Genomic DNA, 21,678 nt, shown 5'->3' on the forward strand with positions numbered 1-21,678 from the left:
TTCCACTCTCTCTTAATAACTCAGAGCAGGATGAAAGTCCAACAGTTTCAGAAAAGGCAAACCACTATCTACCACCTGGTTTTTTCCCCTATTCCTGCCCCTTCCTTCTTTTTCTATTTTATGATTATTTTCCTATTTTTACCTTCTATTACCTCAGAAACAATATACTAATTTCTGTGTAACCATCATTTTAAGTGGTTATACTAGAAATCATATTTATACTTCAGGTTAAAGCTAACCAGTACCCTTATTCTCTCAGACCATACAAATTTAGAGGACTTATTCCAGTCACTACCCTATCAACTTATATATTTCAATTGAAAGGTATTTTAAACATAATTTTTGAACTCCATGAAACAGCATTATTATTTCATATAGCAAATGCTTTTTTAGATTCATCCATTATTCACAACCTTTGGTCTTTTAGTCCATCTTCAATCACCTTCCTACAATATAAAGCATACCTTTTAGAATTTAAGAATACTTAGGTGGCAAACTTGCTCATTTTGTTGTCTGAAACTGTCTTTATTCAGCCATCATTCCTGAAATATATTTTTGAGGTACAGAATTTTAAGTCAGATGTTATTTTTCTCTTAGTCATACAACTGGTTTCTGGTTTCCATTATTGATCTTTAGAAGTCAAAGATCTAACTGTACGGAAGATTTATTGTGTACTGGTTACCACTTCAGCCCTCTGCATTTTGCACTACAATTTCTATTATTTCTATTTTTTTTCAATATTTATTTTTTAGTTGTAGTCAGACACAATACCTTTATTTTATTTATTGTATGTGGTGCTGAGGATCGAACCCAGGGCTCCGCATGTGCTAGGCGAGCACTCTACCACTGAGCCACAACCCCAGTCCACAATTTCTATTTCTAAAAGTGATGAGACAGAACATTCACACATCACATGAAGTATGTCTGTTACTTAGAGATAGGCGGCAAGGACAACAGTAGCCTAGAATTCATGACAAGCCTTTCCTCCAAGGGTCAGGAAAGCTGTCCAGGCCAGGAGTCTCATCTGCACATGCCCCAACTACACTGCAACTGAGGGTCCCTGGAAGGCACTCCACTTGGATTTTACATCCTGGTGGTGACCTCATATGCCCAGTTATAGTGTTGAAGGTCATGCCAGTGTAAGAGGGATAGAAACACAAACCACAGTGTTCTAGACATTACCTCTTTATCTCATGATCTTGCATTACCAACATATTCTGAGCACTTTTTTTTTTCTAGGAATTACCAACAAGAAAGCTGGGAAGAGCTGGGTCACCAAGACTACTAGGGACTTGTCCTGCTCTAGGTGATTTCCTTTGAAGGTTAATTGTGACTACTGTTTTGGCTACTTTAACCAGTTTTTGTCTTTGGCATTCTATCTTTTACTATGATGTGTGTAAGTGAGGACTTCATATCTATTCTGCTGAGGATAAATCTGTGGACTGGTGTTTTTTATTTGAAAGTTTCTCAGCAATTAATTCTTCAAATATTGCTTCTGTCCCCATTAGCTATTTGAGACTATCAGTTATATATTTGATTTTTATTATTTTATTATTTTTCCTGTATTCTCACATTTTCAAGCTGCTCTTCCACTCAGCATCCTGCACAATTTCTTCTATTACAGTCACTAATTCTCTTTTCAGTTCCATTTAATCTGTTAAACCTGTTCATTGAAATTTATTTTTTTTAGTTATTCTATTTTCCACTTGGAAAAGTTGTTTTTTCTTTTCTCAAATATGATAGTCATCTTTTATAGTAAATGCCCTGTTTCCTGGAGACCTTTTAAACAATCTTTCTTCTTAGCACATGTGTAATATTGTTTTAGTCAGCTTTTTTTGCAGCTGTGACTGAAAGATGGGACAAGAACAATTAGAGGAAGAAAGTTTATTTGGGGACTTAGGGTTTCAGAAGTCCTAGTCCATTAACAGCTGACTCCATTCTTTGGGGTGTAAGGTGAGGAAGAACATCATGAAAGAAGGGTATGGTAGAGGAAAGCAGCTGGGAACATCACCAGGAAGCAGACAGAGACTCTCCTCACCGCAGACAAAATATATACTCAAAGATACGCCCCCAGGGACTCGCCTCCTTAAGCCACACTGTACCTGCTTACGGTTAGCATCCAGTTAATCCTTATCAGGGGATTAATGCACAGATTAGGTTAAGATTCTCATAACCCTGTCTGGGGATGTGGCTCAAGTGGTAGCGTGCTCGACTGGCATGTGTGCGGCCCGGGTTCGATCCTCAACACCACATACAAACAAAGATGTTGTGTCCGCCGAAAAACTAAAAAATATTAAAATTTTTCTCTCTCTCTCTCTCTTTTAAAAAAAAAAAACTCATAACCCAATCATTTTACCTCTAAGCTTTTTTGCATCATTTCACATGAGCTTTTGAGGGACACCTAATATTTAAACCATAACAATTATAAAACATGTTTAGTTCTAATTTCTGAGTTTTCTGGTGGCCTATCTCTATTGCCTTAGTTGCTGTGCTAATTTTCCTTGTGGAGTTTATTTAAACTTGAGGAAACTGTGATCCTAGTATCCTCCATTGTTTAAATCTTTCAGGTACCTATTCTGGGACCATTTTATATAAATTCATAACTTGTTGTTTGAGTACATAGATGACTTGATTTGGGATGCTCTGAAACTCTGGACAAATACTGAAGCAGGTTTGCTTTTGGCGTTCTCTGATGGTATTCCTTAGGGTCCTGGCTTTGTGGGAAAACTGTACTTTATGAATCTCTATTTCAACTGGGCTCTAAGCTCTGTTTTTTTGCCAGTGTTCCTAAGGACAATCAAAACCAAACCTGAAATTCACCCTCAGGGCAAAAGGGTTGCAGCAGTTTCATTTAGTAATATTGGCCTCAGAATTACTTAATCTTTTAGAACAGTGCCAACTCCTAGATGCATCTAAAAATGCTTTTTCTATTTTACCTAAAAGTTTTTAGTTTTAGCACTGCTCAGATGAACATAGTCTGCCACCTTACTAAAAAAGAAATCTAGCATTTTGTAAAAATTCTACATATTACATATTCTCACTTATCAATATTAGAAAATTTCCAATGTCCTTTAAAATTCCTTATAAACCTAAGTTTATCTGGGTTCACTCAAGTGTCTGCTGTTGGCTGAGAGCCAGCTGATCCAGTATTGCTTTGGGTAGTGTAATTTACTATGCTTCCCAAAACCTGATCTGATCCTCTGGAGGGTCAGCTCAGGCTTAACATGGCAGTAGGGCAGGTTTCCAATAGTGCCAGTGGAGCTATGCCAGCTCTGAGGCCTAGACACTAAATTTGCATAATATCACCACACCATTCTTTTGAGCAAATCCATGGCATGGGAGTAGACTTTCTGTCTTTGATAACTACTGTATCCCCTGAATATCAAATGATCTTGGCATATGCAAGATTTTAATGTGTCTTTTTTTAAATTTATAAATCAATCTAACTATGAGAAAAATTTGTGTTTTTATACTCCCAAACATTAGGCAATAAATGACTCTCAAAGTAACTACGAATTATTTGAAGGACCATTTGTTATAAATACTGTAGAAACATTATTATATTTTGTACAATCTACTATGCAAATGATAATATAATACTGAATATTAAAGTTTCTCTTTAACATTTCATTGTGAATAAACAATGAGTCAGAAGGAGACATGCAGAATAATCATGTATGCAATTATTAAAGTGAAAATGATACTTTCAGAATGACAATCTAATAAACTTGTTGAAATTCTACATTTGTCATTATGATATACTTAACTGATATAGCAAAAGAAAATCTCTAATGCTTGAACATTAGCATTTAAAACAAACTTGTATACAAAAAATTCTCAATATTTCATTTTGGAGGCTTTCTTATTTAATGCACAAAATCAAACTCCATTCAGTAAATACTGCTATTCCAACAATGTCCTAAAGTTTTCCAGTTGTCTGCTGGTAATCCTGGTCCACATACTGTATTCATAAAAGCCAAAAATAAAATAATACGTAAGGATGAAATAATAACTTTTAAAAACCAATGGTAGTTAAAAGGTTCTAAATTTTATATTTTGTCAAACTTTACTGTATTTACTAAAATTTTGGTTTTGTAGACTCCGTGATACTAAATTGCCTGTTGGGTTTAGTAGTTTCTCGCATCAGTTCCTGTAACTGTCCAATTTGCTCATCACGAAAGTCATTAAGTTTTTCTTCTGGGAGGGAGGTGCCAAAACATGCTCTTTCAGTTGAATTTTGTCTGTATTCATTAGCTTGTTCCCATAACACTGATGCATATACCTAAGAAGAAGAAAAAGAAAAATGATTGATGTTCACTTATTTAATCATGGAGGACTTAATGAATTCTAATTCCAAGTTACCTATTTTTCTCTATCACTAAATTTTCTGCATTTGCCTAAAAAGATATAAACAATATAGTCATAGCTTTATTATTCAGTGATAATTTCAAATATAGCTTATTTTCAGCACAGGCTTTTAGAAAAATTCTTCAATTATAAATTAATGGTGCATGTGTGTTGGATAAGATCCCATGGATGGGCATTAGAAGCATATGTGTACCAGCCAAAACCATAAACTGTAGATACACAAGTATGACATACTTCTAGGACCATAGCTTTCATGAGAATTTCAAAGAGGGTCCATGAATCTTATAGGCTTAAAAGTAGGTCCCAAAATTGTCTATTTACCTACCTTCAATTAAAAATTTAAAATGTTAGAGAAAGAAACTTTTTATCCTTTCAGCCTTGAATATTTAACAACCATCTATGTCAGGAAAAGAAATCTGTATTTTTCATGTTGTCATTTTGGTCTTAACATATTCAACCTAATATTCCAACTACCATTGTTTTCAGTATCTCGTTTGAAACAGACACTTGCTCAAAATTAACCTTTTAATTGGGCAGGAAGTACCCATGCATTTCATTAGGTTAAAGATTATATGCATATGCTGAGATTATTCTGAATAATGCTACTACCCAGTCTGGTTTAAGACATCTAAATTGTTTACAAACACTAGATTGCTAGTATCATTGAAGCAGTTTTAATTCTAATTCCAAACTTGCTTGTATGGAAAGTCATATTTTCTTCATGCTTTCCAGAAATCCACTTCATAAAATAACAATATTGCATATAAGGTTTACCAATTCCTCTTCCAAGAATATGCTTCAGAGGAGCATGTCTTAATCTTGGCACTACTACCATTTTTGGATAATTTGGATATTCTTTGTTGTGGAGTGGGTAGGAGCTTTTTCTTTCATACTGTATTTCACAGGATCTCTGTTCTCTAACAGCTAGATGACAGTAGCATCCCTCCCCTTAATCTTTATCATGAGAAAGGCCCCAAACATTGCCAATGTTCCTTGGCAGGCAAAATCACCCCTGATTTGAGAACTATACTAAAGCGGTTTTCAAATTTGTGAACAAGTGCCATGCATAAAAATGTTCAATGGAGCATTGTTTATTAAAGCAAAATACTAGAAACAATCTATCCATACTTCAAGAGGACAAAGGACACATACCCTGAAGTTTACTCAAATAATGGACTACCAAGAAATAACAGCAACTGAAATAAATATCTTCATATCAACATGGATGAATCTTAGAAAACTTTAAGTTATTCATTTATAGAAATAAGGTCAATTCTCAAATTCACAAATATAAAAGGGGCTAGACAAAACAATCTTTAACAAAAACAAAATTGAAAGAGTCACACTTTGCAATTTCAAAACAGTGTGGAATGGGCATTAGGGTAGACATACAACAAACACCAAGGGAACTGAGCCAAGAATCCAGAAATAAACCTATAAAATATATAGCTCCATTGATTTTTAACAAGGGTGTCAAGGCTACTTAACAGGGGGAAATACAGTCTCTTTAACAAGTGGTAACAGAAAAATTGCATTTCCTCATACAAAAGGGTGAATGAAGTTGAATTCTTTCCCCCATATAAAAAAATTAAGTCAAAATAGATCAAAGGCCTAAATATGAGGTAAAATTATAAAACTTCTAGGAAAAATAGTACTGGTAAATATTTGTGATGTTTGATTTAGCAACTGATTCTAACAAATGACAGAAAGTCTGAGCAACATAACAATAAGTAAAGTATTTGTCATCAAAATTAAAAAATTTTGTGCAAAGATATCAATGTAAAAAAACAAAGAATGAAAATGTAATTTTCAAATTTTATATTTCTTAAGTTTTATATTCAGAATACATAAACAATTGTAACTCATCAACAAGATAACCCAATTACAAATGGCAAAGAACTACCATAAATATTTTTTCAGATATCCAACATTATTTGTAATCAAGGAAACACAAATCAAAACTACAATGAGATACAACTTTGCATCCACTAGGAGGGCTAGTATAACAATCCAGAAAAAAAGTGTTAGCATGGTGAGAATATGAAATGATATAGCCACTGCAGCAGAGTATGGAGGTTCTCCAAAAGTAAAGCAAATGGACTCAGATAAATTCCCCAAATTTCTGAAAGTCGAAATTCAAACAGGTATTCATATAACCCATGTCAGAACAGCATTGTTCACAAAGAGCCAATATGTAGAAACAAGGCAATTGCCTATCAACAGATAAAAGGTGGACAGACATGGAATATTCTAAAGGAATAAAGTTCTATACAAGCTAAAATATGGATGAACCTTAAAATCATTGTTAAGTGAAATAAGCCAGATACAAAAAGACAGTATTATCATTCCAATTATATGAAATATCTAGAATAGGCAAAAATTCATAGAAACAAAGAAAAACAAAGATTATCCGGTGCTGGGAAGAGATGGAATGGGGTGTTATTGCTTAATAGGCACAGTGTTTCTCTTTGGGTGAGGAAAAAGTTTGCATTCTAACCATTTTTATGTTTTTGCAATAGAAAAAGGAAATGTAAGGAGTTCCATTTCTGTTAAGGATAGATTTTGCTTTCATCAGACTCCTCTTGCAGATAACATTATAAACTCTGGTACACAGTACATAATAAACCAATAATCCAAAGACACAAGTTGAACAGAAATTAGAAAGGAATCAACTCTTTGAAGGACAGCAGAGGACATTAGGTTAGATTCTCATTTTTCTGTTTTGTCTGAAGGAAGATCCCATTTGGTGCTGAGAGGAGACTAGAACTTGGATAGTGGCCTGCAGTATCACTAAGGAGCAATCAGAGGACAGTTTGGAATACCCACAGCAGTTGGAAAATGAAAACGGAAAATGCAACTGTGGGTAAATGACAGAAAGATCAATAGGGGAAAGGGAGCAGGAGGTAGGGAAAGAGAAGGTAAAGGAGAGGTATATGATATATTCCATGCTTTTATGATTACATCAAAATGGATTCTACTGTCCTATATAACTAAAAAGAACCAATAAAAGGGGGCGGGTGCCAGGGAAGAAAGCTACTGAAGAGGAGCCTCAAATTCTGCAAATAAACTCTGCAAAAATCTCTGGCTATCTCCTAAACTACGCATGCTCCAGATGGAGTCAAGCTGCTTGAATCTATCAGAATGTGATTTTTAACGTACATAAAAGACAAAAACTGTCAGTTTAATAGTTAAATTATTTTAGAAAATAATTACTTAAATTATCAATTTAAACTTTATTTGGAAAAATCATTAGCAAACTAATTTCTGTTGTATAAATTTTAAGAATAAAAGTTTTTTTAGCATTTGTAATTAATAAAACTAAACCATTTCAATGAATAACATAAAAAGAGAAACAACCACATATTATGTGAATCCTGAATGAAGTATATTTTACCTATACCAAAAATAAACCTGCACCTAGTGAGCATCTACTCCGTTAATTAACAGGAAATACAGAAGGCAAAATAAAGTACTATACATAACTGTGGCAGTGTAACTAGCAAAATTCAGATTATGGAAAACTAAGTTTCAAAGGAAATTTTTAAAACTATATAAGTAATAAAGGAAAAATAGCAATATTATAATGAAAAAACCTAAAGGCTACACCTCAATCAGATGATCAAGCTAAATATCACCATTAGTAAGTGATATTGCCATCATAAGCCCCTGATCATTAGGCACTGAAAAGGGTGTATCACCTCTGTGGTTTAAGTAACTTTCTCAGTTTAGAGCAAACAAAGGTAATTTGACTACTAAACATGATATGGGATATTGGATTAACCTGGAACAAGCAAAAGAACATAGTGCAAAACTGTTGAAACTAAATATATTTTCTAGTTTAAAGTAATGTATCAATGTTAATTTCTTAGTTTTGATCATCATACTATAGTTCTATAAAGTTTTAACCAGGGGAGAAGCTGGCAAAGAGTATGTAAATTCTGTACCATCTTTGCCACTCCAAGTCTAAAATTAACTCAAAAGTCTAAAAATGAAAATTTTAAAGAGATTTGAGAGTTCAATGAATTACAATGTATCAATTTAATTTTTATTCAATCAAAAACTTTAAGAATTATTATTAGGCTGTGTGCAGATCAATGGAAGAGAACTTGCCTTAGAGGTGGCAAGATTCTGGGTTCAATCCCCAGTACTGCCAAAAACAAAAGAAATTAATTTTGAAGTCATAATACATACTAAGCATCCCCAACCTGAAAATCCAAAATGCTCAAAAGTTTCAGGTCTTAGAGCATTTTAAAATTCAAGTTAGGGATGCTCAACCAGCAAAGTCTATGCAAACCAAACATGATAAAAAAAAATGAAACACTTTTGGGCTCAAGTATTTCAGATAAGGGATACTTGACCTGTAATGGTATTATAGTTAACTTTTTAAAAGAGTCTCTGTTAGGGAAAGATACTGAAGCATCTGTAAATAAAACTATGTTTCTGATTTGCTTTAAAATAATCTGGAGTGGTATATATACACAATGCAATATTACTCAGCAATAAGAGAATAAAATTATGGCATTTTCAGGTAAATGGATGGAGTTGAAGACCATCATGCTAAGCAAAGTAAGCCAATCCCCAAAAAACAAAGTCCAAATGTTTTCTCTGATAAGTGGATGTTAATCCATAATTTGTGTGGGGTGGAGGGGGTATATAAGTGGAGGAACTTTGGATAGGGCAAAGGAGAGGGAAGGGGAGGGAGGAAAGGGGCCATGGAGATAGGAAAGATGGTGAAATGAGATGGTCATCATTACACTAGGTACATTTATGATTGCATGAATGATGAGTCCCTACTTTGTGTACAACCAGAAAAGAGAAAAATTGTACTCCATTTGTGTACAATGAACCAAAGAGCATTCTGCTGTCATGTAAAACTGATTAGAATAAATAGATAAATAGATGATAAATAGATAGATAAATAATCTAGAGGAAAGGTACAGGGGTATAGATACAACAAGACTGGCCATGAACTGATAAATACTGAAGTCAAGTGATGTATGAATGGTTCATTGTGTTCACCGAACATGTGTATATGTTTGAAATTTTTCCCATTAGTTTTTTAAAAGTATGTATGGACATATACATACATGAACATTAAAATAAAAATACAAAATCAATAGAATTAACTATGTATAAATACTAATCTAAAACTATTTCAATCACTTCTAAATTCCAACTATGGGCTTGAAATTTCTCATCTAAAAAACTTACTAAGTCCTGAAGAGCTAACCTTCACTTGTCTAACCACAAGCATGTAACTCTTTAATGCTTTATCAACCTTAAAATCATAATTTTTAATTATTTGTTTCAGTAAGGAATACAAAGCATCTTCAAAGTAAAATTTTATTTTGTGAATCAGCAAAGGAAAAAAGCAAACTGTTTCTTCAGATTCAAATATGTTCTATTCTTTATAATCTCAACTTCTAAAATACAACTAAAATTTTTGTGTGTGTGGATTCATCAGGGATTAAAGAATAAACCAGTTAGTTTTGAGGTTATCTTTGCTCAATGATACTATTATATTATAATGAAGTTATAATGATCACCTGCTTTTTCCACTATAAGCAGGTTCTTCATTAATCTTGTTCTTAATTAATCTTCTTTGATCCTCATTCTCTCCTATTTCCAATTAACCATTTCACTGTTTCTTCTGCCACTTTTAAAGTGTTCATCAGAAAACATATTAAGATTAAGGTTCTTTAATAAAGTCTAAATTTACCAGCAGTTCTTCTTATATTCCCTCGCATTTTCCCTTATGTGTATAAGACATAGCCAAATAATTTTAAATAGGTTTTGTGGGAATTTCCTCAGTAAAAGAATAAGATTTCAGAATTATCACTCTATCAAATAGTGAACCTCAATTTAGTTCAGTTTGTGTGCCATAAAATTAGCATTTGTATTCATAATATAAGTTGCTAGATTTGTGCTATTTTCCTTACAGGCTAGAATCAAAGAGGCATAAAATTCCTTATACAACTGCACACAAAAATTGAGACTGTTTTTAAAGAACTAATATGTGCCATGAATTCTCCAGTTGTCAATAAGGAAGAAAGATGGCAAAAAGAGAATAGGATTTGAATGTGGGATAGTGACAGAGACATAGAAAACAAAAATGTCATAGAAAATAAATTAATGGATTTCAGAAAATAGAGCTTCCAGGTATGAATAAAAGGAATATCAGGAAAGAAAAGCTACTGGCTCCATTCATATCTTAAATTATCCATATAGAAAGATGTAAAAAATTGATCAAATTAACGATGATATATCTATATTATGAAATAGTATGTGATAGTTAAAAAGAGTAAAATCAAGAATATATTGATAGAAGCTCCCAAGACAAATTAGAAAATCAACTTACAGGATATTAAGTAAATACAATGCAATTTTAAAATATGTGCAAATTTATATATGTAATAGCATACTTATGTGAAAGTAGGCTATAAGAATGTTTACAAAATTTGGGTGGGTGATCTTTCACATTTTGTCCTGAACACCTTTACCTCTGTGCTATTCTAAATTTTTAAATAATAAAGACTAACATAATTAAAGGGAAGAGAAACCTGGAAGAAGAGAAACTATAGGCGAAACTTTGAAATGAATAAGTTGAAGCTCTGGTTTTTCATGATTTGTCCTAATAACAGAGATCAAACTAATTTGTCTAACTAAAATTAATTAATTTAACCATAAGAAACAACAAAATTCAAGTTCCAATTTTTTAAATCACATCTCGTATTTGCTTTTCTTGGTTTCTTGAAAACAGAACTCCAATGCAATCACCCCAAAATAAACATTTTAATTGTGAAATCACAACATACGAACTGACAAATTGGGTAAATAAAAGTTTTGGATAGTTGCTTCACATACAAATTCATATTTAGAAAAACATTTTTTCACAGATCTCCTTTTAATAGTTGTTATGGTTTGGATCTGGAATGGCCCCCAAAGGTGCATGTGTTGAATGTCTAATTCCCAATGTAGCTATATTGATAGGTGGAGCTTTTGAGAAGTGACTAGATCTAAGGGTTCTGACGTCATCCATGGACTAGTCCATGACTTGTGGAAGGTAGTAGAAACTACAGGAAAGGGGACTTTGTTGAAGGAAATGGATCATTGGGGGCATGCCCTTGGGAACTTTACCTTGTCCCTAGATCCAGCCTCTCTCTCGCTGCTACCCAGCTGCCATATGAGTCATTCTGCTCTGCCATGCCCTTATGCCATGGTGTTTTGCCTCACCACAGACCCCCAAACAATAAAGCCAGCTGACCAAGGATAAAAACCTCTGAAACTATGAGTCAAGATAAATCTTTCCTCCTTTAAGTTATTTATTCCAGATATTTTTTAATACCATGGAAAGGTGTCTAACCCAACAAAACCAATGGTTTTAAATCTTTTATAAACAAGGCATTTTTAAAATATCAACTGTAGAGAACATAATTCAAGACAAGTTCTATGTACTACCTGTTCCATTTAAAAACCTGACATTTTGTTACATTTCGGATTAGGTCATAAAAATGCTACCCCAAATTTTCTACATATATTCGGAATTTGTCTAAAGAAACCTCTTTCTTTTAAATTACATAATTTCATTGCCAATTTTCCTAAAAGAATAAAAAAGATTAAAGCATGTGTTGCCCTTCTCATAATTCACTAGAAAGCTATAATAGTAGTAATTGTTTTCATAGATTTGATGAATTATTTGAAGTCCTTGAATGTAAACTCCCAAACAGAAGGACAACTATTAGATCTAGAAAGAAACAAATACCTTTTTCCCAATTTTATTCAATTATTGTAAGATTCTACTTAGCAACCCTGAACCAATAAATTTAAATTTGCAGCATTTAATCAAACTTTCCCTAGAGAACTGATTAAAAATGTCAGGCCTCCTTGCAGAGCAAAAACAACAAAAACACCCTCTTCCACAAGAAAGCCAAAGGTTACCTAAATTACAATAACTAATGTCAAAGACACTTTGGGTATTTGAAACACATCTGCTCAATTCATTAATACAGAATATTCATATTCTAGAAAAAAAATGAATTTGTTGCAACGAAATAAATTTAACTTCTTGGCTCTTTTTTGAATAGGTTTTATGATTTTCAAGTCAGTAAGGATAGATTCTCCATTTTTACAGCACAGACAGCAAAATAAATGTTATTTCTCAACCCCTAGACACTTAAATCACATTGATTCATAGAATACATACAGGATAGAAAATAATACAGGTGCCACCATTAAGTGTATTTCTCGGGTAACCATGAAGCAGGACTTCTCTGTAGTCAAGTTCCCCTGGTTTCTCTGCCCATTGCAGTAAAACCAAACTCAGGCTTCATCTGTGACTCTAGTGTTGAGCAAGAAAGGTGTTAGTAGCTACTTAAAGCACAAGGGGGAAAAAAAAAGAATAAAAGCAAGAACTTGGAAAGCTCTTGGCTAAGGAAACAGAGTAAGAAAATGTTAGAGAAGAATGACTCTCAAATATTCTTTCCTTGTCTATTATGAATTCTGTATGTCCTTGTCACTAGACATATACAAATGAAATATGCCTTAATGTCAAAACTAAGAAGTCAGTGCAAATAAGTACATTCTTATTTATGAAATTCATCTAAAAGTTCCTAGAAGCTTAATATTACATATTATATATAATTGTATAAATATTATATATAATTGTAACTTTATTTTATTTTTCTGGTACCAGAAATTGAACCCACAGTCACTTAACCACTGAGTCACATCCAAGCCCTTTTTATTTTATTACAGGGTCTCCCTAAGTTGTTGAGGCTAGCTTTGAATATGCAATCCTCCTGCCTCAACCTCCTGAGTTGCTGGGATTACAAGAGTATACCACTGCTGTCTGGCATAAAAATGATTTTAAAAATACATTTTCCTGCTCATTTCAAAAACTACTGAGGTAAATGAACCATACACTGATGCTTTTTATAGTACCTTCAATTTTTCTCTAAAGATATGATTTGCATAAGTTTCATAAAATTCGTTATACTCTAAATATTAAGCCTATAATACAATGATGCATTCACACAGGGTATTAAAAAATGATAAAAGCTGTTATCCAGCATTCTAATTATCAGGACATCTTTATTAAAACTACCAAACATTTACAGTACAATAATGAGCTCTGTACTGCCTACCTAGGGTTACGGTTAGAATTAAATTATAAACTGTTGGTATTTTTAAAAGGTACTTGAATCCATGCCATAATACCATGGAGTTCTAATTCTCCTTGCATTTATAATGTCGTTATGAATACTCTTCCCCTTACCTGGAATGTTCTTCTCATAGTTGGCTGCTGTTTACCCCTCAGGTCTCAGGTTAAATGTCTCTTCCCTGGATAGGCCTTCCTAGTTCATCTACTTAGTCCTACTACTCTTTCTCAGTATTTAGATTTCCTGCCTAGTACTTACTCTAATCAGACATTATTTTGTTTCCCCACTAGAAAGTCCATGAAAAATAAACATACATTTTCTTCATTACCAAATTTCCTTCATCTAGCATATTAGTTGCAAACAAAGACAGTGCTCAGTAATTATAATTCTAATGGTTAATAAATTAATGTTACCAAACATTTACCAAAAACCACTCCTAAGGAGGTAAAGGCATAATGTTAAACTGAAAGCTACCATGTAAAATGGTTAATCTTCTAGATTTTTATAAGGATCCACAATTTAAGATTACACTGAATTTGTAGATTTTACAGTGGTAGATAGAAATTTTACAAAGCTCTAATCTGAGCTTTCAAGTGAAAATTTTACCTTTGCCCAGAAATAGTTGTTTTACTTGAAGTGACAGAATCACTCCATTAATTTTAGAGAAAATGTCTGCAAATACCCAAATCTGAATAACAATTGTCAGTTTTTTCTCTCAGGTTAAAAGGTGTAAAATGAAAAAAAAAGTGTCTAATTTAGCTTGCTACTTAAATATTTGCATGAGTGTTTTTACTCAAATAAGCATCACATATTTGTAAAAGGCAGAAGTACTTTCTTAGTACTTCCCATTCTCATAGAATTTTAGACACATACTCAAAGGTCCATGTTTAATAAAATTGATGTGTATTACTTCATGAAGAATGTTCTTAAACAATATTGGCCTTTTTAAAACTGTAAGTGAAAATCAATGATGAATACAATAACTGCTGCTACAGTCCATTTATTGTACTTCTGGGGTTTTTTTGTTTTTGTTTTTGGGGCTGGGGCTCAAACCCAGGATCTAACGCATGATAGGCAACAAGCACTCTACTACTGACTATACCTCTAACACACAGCCTCAACTTAGGCAAAGGTATCAGCAGTTTTATCCATTGCTGGATTTGCATATCAGTTGCAATTCTAGAACACAACTTTTCCAAAGTATTTTTTAGGGAGCTCTAATATCAATAAGTGTTCTTCCTTATGAAAATATAACCTTTTTATTTAGGTGTATGTGGAAAATACTATATACTATATTTCACCCTTGACATTAATGAAGAAATTTTTCAAAGCACACAATTGAGAAAACACTTTAGAAATTTCACTTTTAGAAGAAAGATTTCAATTTACATCACTGAAGAGTCAACTCATTGACTGCATTTTTCAAATGCTTACTCTCAACACCAATCATCTAACTTCTGTAAGATATGGAATCAACAGAGATGACCATCAACAGATGAATGGATAAAGCAAATGTGTAATATCTACACAGTGGAATGAAAACTAGCCACAAAAAAATGGAAGAACTGGAGAACATTGTGTTAACTCAAATAAGTCAGACAGAGAAAGACAAATATCACATTTCTCATATACGGATGCTAAGAAAAGCCAATCTGAATGTAGAACAGTGATTATTTAGAGGTTGGGAACAGGCAAAGGAAACTTGAGGGAGAGTGGATAAGTCCTAGAATTCTAGGGCATAGTGAGTATCTATAGTTCACAATAGTCTATTATGTATTTTACAAATAAGTAAAATAAAGGAGTTCAAAGACTTCATATACAAACTTATAAGGAGATGGAAATGTTAATGACATTGATTTGATCAGTATATACTTCACACACACACTTACTTCACACATTATGTACAATTATTGCATATTAATCAAAAAAGTTTTTTAAAATGTTTAAGGACATGGTACTTACTTAAGGAACTAACCTGATTTGATAATTATGCATTATACTTATGTATCAAATTATCATACACCATAAATATGTACAATTAAAATAACTTTAAGCCTGACCATTAAAAAATAAATCACTTCTATCTGTATGTGTATACATATGTACATACATATTTTTCTTTATCAAGATGATATTGACAAAGCTAATTTATGATTTAATTGGCTTAAAGAAAAATTAGTGCTTATACATGAAGTATACATTCCTTAAACTCCTAGGTGGAAACTAACAGTAAATTTTACTCAAGTTCATGTGATTTGGGAGAAAATCTTCAGTAAATATAAGCTAGTTAAAGTTCCCTGGTTTTATTACAATATGCATGTATTCAGAATTGTCAGTGTTAAATATAATATAAAAGCACAACTTTTCCTACCTACATTTATTAGTAAGTATGTGTAGGTTCTCCCCTATATTACAAAATCTGTTAGCAAACAAAATTACTTGGGATAATGGGTAGCTGTTCAGTATCTAATGTAAGCAACCCAAAAATAATTGTTCTTTAAAAAATGAGTTAAACAAATATAAGTAAATAAAATTTTCATGTGAAAGATGGTCTCACTATATACCAGATGATTTTAACATTCTTGAGAAAACATTCTATAAATCATGATTCACAGATTTACCAATCTATAGAACACAGTGTGACAGAATAGACACAATTGGTTACATACTAGTTTTCTCTAGATATTAAGGTTACTTGGGGTTAAAAAATTCAAATTAATATGTATCACTAAAAATAACTAGAAATTATAAGAGAAACAGCAATACATGAAAGTTTATTATAAAGATGTATTTTTGACAAATAAAACTATAAGGAATATGAGTATGTTTTGTTAAAATGCAGAGTAATTTTTGTTCTAAAGTAAAAATTACTTGTTGTTCTACAGTGAAAAATAGGAAAAGTACAGGACAAAAATTCAACAAAGTGGCAAAACTAGAATTATGTTAAAAATAAGGTTCTTTCAGGAGTACTAGTTTGCCATGTAACTTTCTCCACATGCCTCTGAAGTTTTTTAATTATCATTCTTGTTAAATAAGCAAGTATTCTCCAAAGCTGTGATCCTATTTAACCAACTGTTCTAACCTTTTGATATTTTTGATAACTTCCAAAAATCAAATTCTAAAATAAGTCCTTTTGACCTGGATGGGCCCCTGGAATACCTCAAAAAGAATTTATTTTAATCCTTATGTAAAGAGAAATGTTAAGCTAATTAGGTTTATTTGATGTGATAAATTGCATAGAAAGCATTTTCAAATAGTGAGTATAATGCTGAACCTTCTTCAAGTCATATTGTATGAATGTGGTATTAATATGTTTCAGAAGTGGAATGAAATTCCTAGAAATCTGATAATCCTGGTATAATGTTATTATTCATAGCTGGTCATTATCTTAAAATTCAGAAATATTTCTGTATGTCACAGATATAAAACTACAATATAAATTGTATTATAATGGACTCTCCTCACACCTTTTTATTTAAGTTTATAAATAGAAATTTATTTTTTATAGCTCTGGAGGCTGGGAAGATCAAGGAGTAGGCAAATTCTATATCTGGTGAGAGTTGCCTTCCTGGTTCACATAGCATCTTCTGGTTGCACCTTCAATGTTAGAAGAAGTGTTAATGCAACTCTCTGGAGCTAAACCATTCTGGGGACCCTGTTCTCATGCCCTAATTACCTTCCCAAGGCTCTGATTACCAATACCTAATCACCTTGGGGATTGGGTTTCAAGATATAAATTTTTGGAAGGCACAAACTATCAGACCATAGTAGGGAGCAAGGGCAAATGCAATGATATCAGTTAAGAGCCTGTTGTAACAATACAGAAATTTTGAAAAGATAACATTTGTATGGGTGCTCCTGATGAAGTCATTATTATTTGTGATGAGGAAAGGGAAGATGAATAGCAAATATTAATATACCAATTACTACATGAGTATAAAAGGCATTTTCAGATGTTGTTAAAGTCATATTTATGTTTAATCTGCATCTCATCATCATTAATTTGAATTCTTGGCTACTTTATTTGCTGAGACAAGCAAGAAGCTCTCCTACTAAGTTCAAAAATTTAACAGTAATTGCTTCTAGGATTTATCATAATAAAGTGCAATTACAGAATATATGTTAAAGAAATTTGCACTTGTTCCTTATAGTTTATGTTCCTCTTCTTTTTTTTTTTTTTAATTCTCATCATTGTGCTCGGCCCATCTTATTTCCTATTGTTGTTTAGGGTTTTCAGCTCCTTCTTGGTGTTTTAACCCCAATAATTATACATGATTGCTCACACTGTTTTAGAGTAAATATGTGTTTAGATTTCCAGTGTCTATAACCTTCTCTGCCTGTGATTCCTTAAGCTCAGTGTTGCCTTCATGGTTTGTCTGCAACAGACAAAGGGAAGGAAAGGGAGGAAGGATGGGAAGAGGAAAGACACAGAATGAATCTGACCTATCTTTCCTATTCTTATATATGAACATACAACTAATGTAACTCCACATTACATACAACCATAATAATGGGATACTAATTGAAACAAATTATACTTATATTATGTATGTATAATATGTCAAAATACACTCTACTCTGTAACTCTTGTTACAGTTTAGGTGTGGTATCCCCATGTATATCTAGAAAGAACAAATACATTTAAAAAGAAATCAATAACAAAATGAGACAGAAAAGGAAAAAAGAAATTTCACCAAAATAAATTCTTTATAACCATGGCTACATTATTTTACAAACCACTTTCTATAACTACAATTTCCACTTGTGACGGCATACCCCAAAAGACTGTCAATCACTCACATTTTTTTAATGTGGTGCTAACACTTGAACCCAGTGCCTCACATGTGCAAGGCAAGTACTCTGCCACTAAGCTACAGCCCCAGCCCTACTCACATTTTATGGCAGAAAAATATCACACAAAATCTATTATAAGTATTCATAAAGAGCTCTAATAATGGATATTAATGATAGTAAGGAAACTGTTTTATGATATTAATATTTTAAAGAATTTGAAAGCGTAGTAAACATAGGGCAGTGCATATCATATGATAGCAAGAGAAATAAACCTAAGGTTTTAAAAATATTTTTTGTTGCATAATTACTTTTCAATCAGCATTTTCAAGTTTGAGTTTCTTCTTGACTTTTGGACCTTTCAACTCTGTCTATTGCTTCATTCATTTCTAATCATAGGGGTATACAGTTACTCTCTCATCTCTACAAATCTAGTGCTCCTTACTTTGCTCCACAGAAAGGTGCCCAATTATGACTTAGAGACATTAAGATCTATTTATTTCTCCTCAGATCTTTTAAGAAAGTCTATTTTAAGTTTTTTCATGGCAGACAATTGCTCTACTCTAGTAAACAGGCACCATGCTAAAAGAATTGTGAGCAACTATAAACTGGAAGAATTTTACCTTTAAAGGGATTCATGGAAATGATTCTGATAGGTACAGGTTCCTGATAAGATTAAGCTCATGCAATTGGACTGGTAAGAATTCCTAGAACTCTAGTCAAGAAACTGGTTCATAAATTTAGGTTGACTGGAAATTCAGGAAATGGAGTTGCCTACTGAATTCTGAGTAACTCTTAAAAATTATTATTTAAAATTAATTTTAAAATTGGTTTTAATTTTCCTAAAACAGACTTTTACTTAATTTCATCTTTTTAAATGATATGGGTTAGACTTGTGTTTTTTCTAGTTACTCAAGGATTTATTTTTTCCCTTTGGTAACATCTCTAGGTCACCAACTAGTCCAGTGTAGATGAAGGAGACTTAGATGAACCTATAATAAAGAAAGTTTGCAAGCTGTTAAAAAGAAAGAAAGAAAAGAAAAGAAAAAAGAAACTGGTTCATAAAATTTCTTGTTACAGTTTAGATGTGGTATCCCCCAAAAGCTCACATATGAGATGATGAAAGAAGGTTTGGAGGAGAAATGATTGAATCACAGCCTTAATCTAATCATCGAGTTGATCTCTGAAGGTATTAACTGAGTAGTAGCAGGAAATAGGTGGGGTGTGGCTGGAAGAAGTGGCTTATTGGAGGCGTGACCATGGGATATATATTTAGTCTCTAGAGACTCTCTCTCTCTGCCCTCTGATCATGTCACACTCTCCCTCATGAAGTTTGGCCTCACCTTCAGCCCCAAGGAATGGAGCTGGCCTTCTATGGACTAAGACCTCTGAAATCATGAGCCCTCAAATAAAACTTTCCTCCTCTACAGTTGTTCTGATCAGGTCTTTTAGTAACAGCAGTGAAAAAGCTGACTAAAACACTGCTAAGCCAACTTTAAGCAAAACAAGAAGTGTTTAAATAAAAAGGAAATCCTCAGACAGATTTTCATGCTCAGTCAGCTACTACTGAACCTGTCAGTATATATAGTTTCAAAAAAATACCTATGATCCAAGTCTAATCACCAACAATAACCTATTTAGTAAACAGTGCTATATGCCTGATTTGGGAAAACAAAATTGGTATCTGAAAAGATAAATATTTAATTTTAAGCAAAGACTCATGGATGGCAACCTGGTCCTTATAGTTTTCATTTTAAAAACTTACTATGAAGTAGAGAAAAGTATATAAATTATGAAAAAAATAGTATAATGACTTTTAGAACTTCAGAAAAGGTTTTATAATGAATGCTTGATTTGTCAAACCTATAACCCTAGGAGGACAATAAAAACCTCAGGGGTACATTTCTATCACCTGCTGGATCACAGGACCACTTACAGATTTCATTGCCATCTGCCATGGATATCAAAATGCTCTTGTAATTGTATGTTCTTCAGTTGAAAAACTTTCTTATGCAGGTAGGTCAATGCTGCAGTAGCTAAAAAGTTACTAGAAAATGTGTTTCCTTTATAGAGCATTCCTGAAGAAACTTCCAGTAATAGAAGTACTCATTTCACTAGATAAGTAATGAAACCAAGTATTATAAATAGAATGACACTACCATTGTCCCTATCATCCTCAATCTTCTAAGAATGTTAAAAAGATGAATTGCATTTTAAAACTGAAATTGGCAAAGTTAACTGGATTAACTAAACTGCTTGGCCAAAGGTATTGCCATTGGCTATGATGACAATTAGATCCACCCCTACTGGATAACACAAATTAACCTCTTATGAAATAGCTACTGGGTAACCCGTGCTACTAATAAAAGTCTCATATCTCTTGCTCATATAAACTCTAAAGTAACTCAGTATTACAGGCTTTAACCAAATTATCCCAAAGAGTATTCTCACCAAATAAAATAAACCTTCCATGATCCACCAACTGATGACTACCTGATTTTTCACCAATCTAGAACCCAAAGACTTGGGTCTGTTGGAAATAAAACTAGAGAAAGGCTACCTGTGAGCCCTATTAGAAGGGACCACACCCTTCTCACTCCCCACACTGCAGCAAAACTTCCCATCTTGAGACTTAAGGGGTCCCTCTTAAGTTGGAAGATGTGAACTTAAGATTCTTGGGACTCTACAACATGGAGGACATCAAAGTAAAATTCACAAGGGAGGTTTCTCCCCAGAAGCAGATGACATGCTAGACATAAGCAGCTTTCTCAAGGTAATAAATCAAGATTTCTGTTGTCATGAAACCTCTGTCCTTCCTTTCCTGTACCTTCTATGTATGCACAACAAGAAAAAGCTATAATCAGATTTTCACAGTTGATATCTTCAACAGATAGTTTAAATGAATACTGGATACATCATGTTAAACCTAAATCCCTACATAATCTTATCTATAACCTCTATTTGACACTATAAACAAATTTCAATTTCATGGACATTCAAGGTATGAACCACTGTTCAAATTATCAATCTGACTCTTTCTAGAGGATTAGACTTTTAGATCTTAGTATTTGGATTCCTTGCTTTAAAATACCAGTAGTCATAACCCACTTGAATCTAATGTATGAAATATGATATGTCAAGAGCTTTGTAATGTTTTGAGCAACCAATAAAAAAAATTTTAAAAAAAACATACAGTAAAGGTTTTCCAGTTAAATTATGCCAGAAACTGAATAAGAAAGCCAAAGCAAAAAAAAAAAAAAATTCAGTAGTTCTAGTTCTGTTAGTAGCCTTTCAATCATGCAATAATGCAGTAGTAGAGCCTTGAAGAAATACTACCACTGCTTCTCTGCTTATGACTCCT

General features: G+C 32.9%; 1 protein-coding gene across 1 annotated transcript in view; it reads right to left on the reverse strand.

The window, feature by feature from the left end:
- Nucleotides 1-1,869: 1,869 nt before the first annotated feature.
- The window catches only part of Sdhaf3 (succinate dehydrogenase complex assembly factor 3), a 51,696-nt gene continuing 31,887 nt past the window's right edge, over nucleotides 1,870-21,678 (reverse strand). The window contains exon 2 of the mRNA XM_078040384.1: nucleotides 1,870-4,282. Within this exon, the coding sequence (XP_077896510.1) occupies nucleotides 4,079-4,282 (204 nt within the window). The 3' untranslated portion in view covers nucleotides 1,870-4,078. The remainder of the gene's footprint in view (nucleotides 4,283-21,678) is intronic.

Source organism: Ictidomys tridecemlineatus, chromosome 2 (assembly GCF_052094955.1).
Source record: "Ictidomys tridecemlineatus isolate mIctTri1 chromosome 2, mIctTri1.hap1, whole genome shotgun sequence".
NCBI lineage: Eukaryota > Metazoa > Chordata > Mammalia > Rodentia > Sciuridae > Ictidomys > Ictidomys tridecemlineatus.